This window comes from Aedes albopictus, unplaced genomic scaffold (assembly GCF_035046485.1).
Source record: "Aedes albopictus strain Foshan unplaced genomic scaffold, AalbF5 HiC_scaffold_86, whole genome shotgun sequence".
Lineage (NCBI taxonomy): Eukaryota > Metazoa > Arthropoda > Insecta > Diptera > Culicidae > Aedes > Aedes albopictus.
In genome coordinates this window covers 13200-22317 of record NW_026917709.1, presented here as the reverse complement: position 1 = coordinate 22317, position 9118 = coordinate 13200, and the positions used below count along the sequence as shown (strand labels likewise).

At 45.2% G+C, this 9118-nt stretch overlaps 1 protein-coding gene across 1 annotated transcript; it reads left to right on the top strand.

Moving 5' to 3' along the window:
- The first annotated feature begins 885 nt into the window (after window positions 1-885).
- LOC115256042 (cytochrome b5 domain-containing protein 1) lies at window positions 886-8775 on the top strand. The gene is made up of 3 exons (XM_029854293.2): window positions 886-1107; window positions 1182-1526; window positions 8319-8775. The coding sequence occupies exons 1-3, from the start codon at window positions 949-951 to the stop codon at window positions 8469-8471; spliced, it is 657 nt and encodes a 218-aa protein (XP_029710153.1). The 5' UTR covers window positions 886-948; the 3' UTR covers window positions 8472-8775.
- Window positions 8776-9118: the final 343 nt, after the last annotated feature.

The window sequence follows — 9118 nt, the reverse complement described above, 5'->3', positions numbered from 1 at the left end:
GCGTGGGTGAATCTTTTTCGATCGCAGTTTCTTCTGGAGCCCTTAGTAGGCCCGACTTCCGCTGATGATGCGCCTCCGAATTTCACGGCTCACGTTGTTGTCAGCCGTCAGTAAGGATCCGAGGTAGACGAATTCCTCCACCACCGTCTCATTATTACCAACATTATTACCCAGACGGATCCGGTCGTGTTCGGTTCCGCCTACCAGCATGTACTTTGTTTTTGAGGCATTCACCACCAGTCCGACCTTTGCTGCTTCGCGTTTCAGGCGGATGTACAGCTCTGCCACCGTTCCAAATGTTCTGGCAATAATGTCCATGTCGTCCGCAAAGCACACAAATTGACCGGGTTTTGTGAAAATCGTTCCCCGGCTGTTGAACCCGGCTTGTCGGCAATCGTCGCATCACACCTACTAGAGCGATGTTGAAGAGTAGGCATGAGAGTCAATTAGTAAATTATTACAATTAAAGTTATTAAAATAATTCAATAGGAAAAGTGATTACAGATTACAGATTATTGTGTGAATTGGGTTGTTTAGTGAATAAAATATTGCTATTATCTATAGCCTAATCGGTATAGAGCTCATACCCCTAAAGAACCCAATGGTCCACTGCACGAATTGATTCTGGCCTGCTTACTCTCACACGAAATTTGACGTTTGAGCGGTGTCGGCACCTCTCAAACGTCAAATTTTCGGTTAGAGTAAGCAGGCCAGCATAAATTCGTGCAGTGGACCATAGGGCAGTGCATGAAATTATCTCCTTCTCTTTCACTCTTACAGAAATTTTGTAAACAATAAGGCCACGAAACGTCAAAATCCCATGCAAAATCAAAACAGTGCAGTGCCCTATTGTGCTTTTTTTCCTGTATCGCATAATCACAAAGATTGCCATGATCAATCAGCCATAGGTGATCAACATCGCTCAAACACAGGTAAAACTCGATCAAAATGCCATCCGACGACCCCCACCGTCGTCAACGGTTTTACCTTCGCGATGAAGTCTTCGTAAACAACGCGGCCGATCGTGCGTGGGTTATCATCCATGGGAACGTCTTCGACATTACGCCTCTGTTCGATGGAAATTTAACCAGTTCGGCGCCGAAAAAGGTAAGGCTCCGATCCGCCGTTGATTAATGTGCTCCGTAATTTGCCATTCGATTTGTTTAATGGTTTCGCCGTAGCTGTATCTGCTGCTGCTAGGCTTTGCCGGGAAAGATTTGAGCGCGCACTTTGATCGAAAAGGCAGACCTGTCTATCGGATTAGCAAGGATGGCGTCCGGGTGCCGGAGTTTCCACCGGTTTTGATCAGAAACGGATCGACGGGGAAGTGTTGGTGGGATGATAGGGGCATGATCGTAGGGAAGATTACCGCTCAGGAGAGGAAAATTCGAGTGATCAATAATCTTACGTTCCAAATTCAGGAAATCAGCGTATGTGAAGAGGACACAATTGAAGACATTCAGGAGCGCTTCCATCGGTTTAATGAAAATGCGAAGAACTACACCTGGAGAACCAGAGTTGAAAAGGTAATTCAAAATGTTTCTCGCTTTTGGTAATTCTAGCTGAAGTGCGACAGAAAGAGTTTTTTCTTCTCTGTTCGGGACAAAATTACTGCGACCATTATTGGATCGGATTACCACAACAACATTACCATTTTTTGTGTAGTGCAATTCATTAATAAGACAAGTCACCTAACTGAGACTTTTTTTTTTTTTTTACTTAATCGTTTATTTAAGGCTCATGCGCCATCAGGCATTACGGAGCCGAATTCATTTTGGTCTATTTTACAATTTCATATGTTTGACTTATTAACTAGGTTAGCTTTGGGGAACCGTAAAACTCGCGGTTTGGTCGAGGTTAGGGGGAACAATAATGTTTAAGGAAGGGATGGGGTAATAGGGGCATTCGTTGACTTTCAGCAGCGTGGCGTAGCGTAGTTGCTGCTAGTCAAACGTAAAGTGGACAAACAACCTGTAACGATACAAACAAACGATTTTCGAAGGGACACGAGGTGGACAAGTGGAACAACAAGACGGGGGTATCAAACGGAGACTTCAGCTTGTTTCAAAAAGTCGTATACAAGCTTCATGTAGTCAAGATCAAGCGTACCCAACACATCCCTAATGTCTTTCTTTTCTGGTTTCCCTCGGGCCCTGAGGGAGGCACATAAATCGGATCTGGCAATACCGTATTCGGGGCATTCCCACACAACATGGTTGATATCTTGATAGCCTGCACCACAGCTACAACGATTGCTATCTGTGAGCCCTATTCGATAGAAATGCGAGCCCAGAGAGTAGTGATTGGACATAAGTCGACACATTATCTTGATAAAATCTCGACCCATATCCAACCCCTTGAACCACGCCGTCTTCGATACCTGTGGGAGAATTGAGTGTAACCACCTGCCCAACTCTCCTGCATCCCATTTTTGTTGCCAACTGACCAAGGCATGCTGACGAGCAATCGAAAAAAATTCATTGAAAGCGATATGACGGTCATAAATATCGCCTTCCATAGCGCCCACCTTGGCGAGTGAGTCCGCTTTCTCATTGCCCGGGATCGAGCAATGCGAAGGGACCCAAACCAAGGTGATATTATATGCTTGATTCGATAAAGCACTCAGGGTAGATCGTATTTCACTGAGGAAATACGGAGAGTGCTTTACCGGCCTCATTGAACGAATAGCCTCTATTGAGCTGAGACTATCCGTAAAAATGAAATATTGATCAGAGGGAAGAGAGGCGATTCGCTCTAATGCGTAGTGTATAGCCGCCAATTCTGCGATGTATACTGAGCAAGGACTTTGAAGTTTATGGGCGGCGCTATGAAGCTCATTAAATACACCAAATCCAGTGGAATCATTTGTTTTTGACCCGTCAGTGAAAAACCTTCTGTCGCAACTGACTTGGCCAAACTTGTTTGCAAAAATTTTTGGAATGTGCTCCGATCGGAGCGGATCTGGAATTCCACGGATTTCTTGCAACATGGACAGATCAAAAACTATAGTGGAATTGTAGAAGTCTGGGAAGCAATCACGGTTGAGAACATTCGAAGGGTGAACCTCCAGAGTCATGTACGAGTAGTACACTGTCATAAACTTTGTTTGATGAATTCGTTCGATCAGCTTCTCAAAGTTTTCAATTACCAATGGATTCAGCACCTCACAGCGGATGAGGAACCTTAACGACAATTCCACGAAACGATCTGATAAAGGGAGTACAGCTGCTAGTACCTCCAAACTCATTGTGTGCGTCGAGTTCATGCAGCCTAACGCGATCCGAAGACAACGATACTGGATACGCTCTAGCTTCAGGATGTGTGTTTTCGCGGCGGACTGAAAGCAAAAGCTACCGTATTCGAGAACCGACAGTATCGTTGTACGATAAAGCTTTATCAGATCTTCCGGGTGGGCTCCCCACCATGTTCCGGTGAGTGTACGCATGAAGTTGATTCGTTGTTGGCACTTCTGATACAGATAATTAATGTGCTTTCCCCAGGTGCATTTAGAGTCGAACCAGACCCCCAGATACATATGTGAAAGACTTTGAGTGAGTTCCCTACCCAAAAATTGAAGCTCTAGATCTGCTGGATCACGCTTCCTAGAAAAGACAACTAACTCAGTTTTCTCCGGAGAGAATTCGATACCCAGCTTTACAGCCCAAGTAGACAAATTGTCTAAGGTATCTTGCAGTGGTCCTTGCAGATCTTCCGTCTCTGGTCCGGTGATAGAGACCACGGCGTCGTCCGCAAGCTGTCGTAGCGAGCAATTTTCCACGAGACATTCGTCGATGTCTCTGACGTAAAAATTGTAAAGAAGGGGGCTTAAGCATGAGCCCTGGGGGAGACCCATGTAACTAATTCGTGAAGTTGCCGAGGTTCCATGAGAGAAAAACATGTGCTTCTCAGACAACAAGTTGTACAAGTAGTTGTTTAAAATCGGAGAAAGCCCACACTCGTGGAGTTTGTCTGAAAGGACATCAACGCAAACGGCATCAAAAGCCCCCTTAATATCCAAAAATACTGAGCCCATTTGCTCTTTTTGAGCGTAGGCCAGTTGAATTTCAGTAGAAAGCAGCGCCAGACAATCGCTCGTTCCCTTGCCTCTGCGGAAACCGAATTGAGTATCCGAAAGAAGGCCATTCGATTCAACCCATTTGTCAAGCCGATGGAGAATCATCTTCTCTAGCAGCTTCCGTAAGCACGACAACATCGCAATTGGACGGTACGAGTTGTGATCCGACGCGGGCTTCCCGGGCTTTTGAATGGCAATAACCCTCACTCGTCTCCAGTCATCCGGAACAGTGTTGCTCTCCAAGAATAGATTGAATAAATTCAACAAGCGCCTCTTTGCGACGTCTGGGAGGCTTTTAAGCAAGTTGAACTTAATTCTATCCATTCCTGGGGCAGAGTTGTTACATGACAGAAGCGCGAGTGAGAATTCTAGCATCGAAAAGGGTGAATCCATCGCATTCCTTTCGGGTGGATAACGACGAAAATTCGCTTGTACTTGGACCGAATCCGGACAGACTTTCTTTGCGAAATCGAAAATCCATCGAGGCGAGCTTTCTCGATCCTCATTAACCGATACCGCGTTGCGCATTCTCCTTCCGACCGTCCAGAGAGTTCGCATTGACGTCTCCCGCGATAAACCGTTGACGAAATTCCTCCAATAACCCCGTTTCTTCGCCTTCACGAGGTTCGCGAATTTATGGACGAGAGAGGAATACCACTCGTAGTTCTCCCGTGTACCTCGCTTCCGGTATGTTTTAAACGCGGCGGATCTTTCGCGATAGGCTCCGGTACATTCCTCATCCCACCACAATGTGGGGGGTCTTCGCCGTATCGAAGTTCCCGGAACCGGTCTACGCTGCGCTTGTAGAGCACTTTCGACGATTAATCCGGACAAGAATTGGTACTCTTCCTGCGGTGGAAGAACGTCAACCGACTGCTCGCCCTCTGAGACCAATTCAGCATATTTACCCCAGTCGATATGCTTCGTAAGGTCATACGCGACGTCGATCTGGCGAGCCTGACACGAACCATTGGTGACTGAAATTTTGATCGGCAGATGATCACTACCATGGGGATCCTGAATTACCTTCCACGTGCAATCCAATGATAGTGAATTCGAACATATTGAGAGGTCTAACATACTTGGAGGATCTGGAGGTTTAATTCGCGTTGCTTCCCCGGAGTTCAAAATTGTCAAATTGAAATAGTCACAGAGGTCATATATCAGGGTTGCGCGATTGTCGTCCTTCGGAGACCCCCAGGCTGTTCCGTGTGCATTAAAATCTCCTAGGATCAACCAAGGCGCAGGCATAGCACAGCATATTTCCGCAAGATCTCTGCGAGATAATCTTGTACTAGGCGGTATATAAACACTGGCTACGCTGAAACTTTTTCCTTGTATAGTAACATGGCATGCAACTATTTCAGTGCCGTTCATCGGGGGGAAATCAATTCTATAAAAGGAATGGAGCTTATTGATCCCCAAGATCACCCCTCCATATCCATCCCCTCGATCACGACGAATAATATTAAAATCGTGGAAAGAAATGTCTTTATCGGAAGTTAACCATGTTTCACTAAGGGCAAATATGTCACAACGTGTACTGTGAACTAAAAATTTGAACGCATCCATATTTTTAATTAGGCTTCTACAATTCCACTGTAGGACTTCAATCATATCTCCGACCTCGCTGGACAAATTAGCCATCGAAAGATATGAAAGATTCAAGAATCGGCCATTGTGAAGCCAGTTGCTTCAGAAGAGGTGTCACAAAGGGAAGTGCCATGTTTATCAAACTTCTTATTACGGGTGAGATATTAAACGTTTCGAAGATGATATCCACTATCCCAGAAAGAGTCAATTTTCCGGAAAGACCGACTGGGTTTTGTCGACGTTCCTGTTGACTAGTCTTTTTGCTTTCTGGGCGAAAAACTGGGGCATCTGGGGTTTTAGATGCTCCCGGAAGTGACGGAAAATCTCCAGCCGAAAATTTGAAACCTGGAGGCGATACCTTTTTGGTGCTCCCGCTACTTCTTGATTTTATCAGAGGGGTTTGAAGAGCTGGTTGAGCAACAGGAACGTTTTGAGAAGCTCGCTGTTGCATGTGCCGTTTTGCAACAGCTCGCTTTCTTTTCGTCCCTGTCTCAATCATAGTGTACTCTACACCATCCTCAGAGTCAGAGCCTTGATCGTTATCCGGCAGGGTTGCAAAGATATTAGTACTAGTAGAGGGTTGGGCAACTGGAACAGCAGTCGGGGCGATCTTTTTCAGCATTTCTGCATAAGATCGCCTTGACCGCTGTTTTAAGGAGTTTATGGAATGTTTCTCCCGCTCTACGTACTTCGGGCATGCACTGAGCTCGTGGGGCGGAGATTCGCCACAAGTGGCACATTTTGGCTCCATATTGCAGGAGCCCTCCGCATGTTGTTCACCGCACATACCGCAACGTGGTTTATTGCTACAGTAAAGTGCGGTGTGCCCCAACTGCTGGCATTTTGCACAATGCATTACCTTCGGTTCGTAGAGGCGAACAGGTAATCGAAGAAGCCCAACCACGAGAACGCTCGGAAGAGCGGTGCCGGAAAAGGTCACCCGGAAAGAATTCGACGGTTGTTTTGAGCCGTCTGGTTGTGCCTTGTTCATTTGGACGGCATCAAGTACTGGAGCCAGTGGGACGGCACGATTTTTAAACCCACCAGCTCCAGACATGATTGCAGCACAGGTTAAATTATCGTCGGTGACCACTCCGTAGCACTCTATCTCGAGGCTAGGCAGATATGTTTTATATTCCCGCGTAAAGAGCTCAAAGTTAGCGATCTTTGTCGCCTGATCGGGGTCATTTACTATGACACGCAGCTTGTCGCGGCTGGGTGAGTCTATCTCCAGAACTCCGCGAAACGATTTTGCCAGATCTTTTGCGATTTGTAACTTATTTAATTTTTTTCCATTCGGTTTGGGCCGGAAGAAAACCAGAAAGGGACCCTTAGATCCGGGTGGGTAAGCTTTCGCGCGGGGGGTCGCCGGATTAAGTGAGGAACCACTGGTAGAGGGGTATGTGGAGGGTTGGTTTGTATTGTCAGGAAGACCGAAACTACTATACATGGGTTTTTGTACCATCAGTCGTGGTTCGTTCACTGGGTTAATAAGAGATACATTTCCGGTAGGAGCGGTACCTAGCGGTACTTGAGAAACCACTGGAACAACGGGAGGAGCAGCATTTTCATTTTCTCCAGTTTCCATAGCCACAAAATTCTGGGTTTCTACTATTGATTCAGTGGATTGGCTTAAGGCAGGCTCATCGTCAGATGAAAATATGAATTCGAGCGAACCCCCACCTGTATCATTTTCTTCCATGCGGGCCTTGTGTGTGCTGCCGCAGCAAAGCAAGAATCAAGGTTGGCTGAATAGATACTAGATAGCCGTATGAAAACTATACCAAAAAACGAAAGAAAATTGACAAAATAAAGAGATCTATCTACAATTATTTTAGGTACTAATAAAAAAAATGCAAATGAAAAAAAAAAATATTTGAAGAAAAAAAAATATATATATATATATATATATATACAAAAAATAATAATACGAAAAGAATATAATAAAGAAGTAATTCACTTACGTAGATCTACGTTAATTCAAAAATAAATTTCTAATTTGAAAATATGTTTGAGCGAAAAGTGATTAGAAAATCAAATAAAAAAGGGATTTCAGAGAAAACGTTTTTGACCCACGGTGTGACAACGGCAGAGAAAGACACAAACGAAATAATTACCCACAGCTAGATGCACGACGTGATGACCTTCAAGCCACTCGAACAATACCCGTCACAGCACTGTGTGTTGTTTGTTTGTCGCCCGTGCCCGGTCGTCCGATGAATGGGTAATTGCCGCAGATGCCAATGCCGGTTTGGCTGTACCTCTGCCGATGGTTTACGGCGTCGTCGATTCTGGGTTACGGGTTTTTGGTACCGTCGATGATTGTTTGGTGGAATAGTCCAAGACTAGCTTCGCTAGACTTAGCTACTCTCTCCACTAGCGATCGATGTTGATCTTTCGCTACTAGTAGGATGCACAACCGATATAAAAAAAACTTCACAACGGTGAAGAAAAAAAACTCCACTAGCTTTAACTCGCTGCGAAAGATAAACGCGTCCGACTGCGACGAGCGATCGGTGAGAGATGATAACTGAGACTTCATAGAGCATAGAGCTGAAATGCGGGCTTTGCCAGGAAAGATTTCAGCAAGAATTACCTTTGCTTTATGTACCTACATGAAATTAAACACTTTATCCGCTAAACATTTCAGTGTGATCCAACCGCAGATTTACGACCTGATAAAACCTTAACTGAAAATGGCATCATCCACGATCGTTACCCACCCCCACCGATGATTTGGATCTTTTACCAAATTCCCTCAAACCATTCCGAGCAAAACATAGAAAACAACGCCAAACAATAACGTAGCCAAAAGATGCACTCCGCCGGAAGCATGTGGCTGCTACCACGCGCCCTGGTAGTCTCTCCGATGAAAAACAAAAGACCACCAAGTAATTGGGTGAATGCCGGATGGACAACGAACTTGAAGTAAGTGGTAGTCGTTGCGTGTTGACGAGTGAGTGCGAGTACGAGGGAAAACTGTCTCAAAATTAAAATATAATAGACATTCCAGAAATTCTTTCACCAGGTCTCTTCCTCTCAGTTTTGTTGGAAAGCTGATGCCAGCTCGATTTCGTTTGCTTTGTTATTCATTGGAATTTGTTCTCACGCCCCCGCCACTTGTTTGGCACATTTTTGGATGACACTGGGGAAGTGGTTTCCACAACGTGTCTGTATCGCGGTAAATTAATTGCCGGAACGTTGTTGAAATTAACTACCGGCCACATAAGGGCTATCCATTCCTTTAATTGAAGCCATATTGAAGCTAGGGTTTGCTACCTTGGTTTGAATAAACTTTTTACTTAAGGACAGGCTTGTTAGAGTCCCAAAATGGCCGCCAAAATGGCCGACTTTGGGACCTGCTCACGATTTCGAAGGCACAAATCTCTTCGTAAACAAAACCAGCGCACCTGAGCTTCTCATTTTAAGCTTATTTCAAGTGAGCAAGAA

Bases quoted from the DNA above. Each gene is read 5' to 3' on its own strand.
- LOC115256042 (XM_029854293.2), top strand. From the start codon at position 949: ATGCCATCCGACGACCCCCACCGTCGTCAACGGTTTTACCTTCGCGAT. The intron at 1,108-1,181 runs GTAAGGCTCCGA...GTTTCGCCGTAG, and splicing joins CCAGTTCGGCGCCGAAAAAG to CTGTATCTGCTGCTGCTAGG. The intron at 1,527-8,318 runs GTAATTCAAAAT...TAAACATTTCAG, and splicing joins GGAGAACCAGAGTTGAAAAG to TGTGATCCAACCGCAGATTT.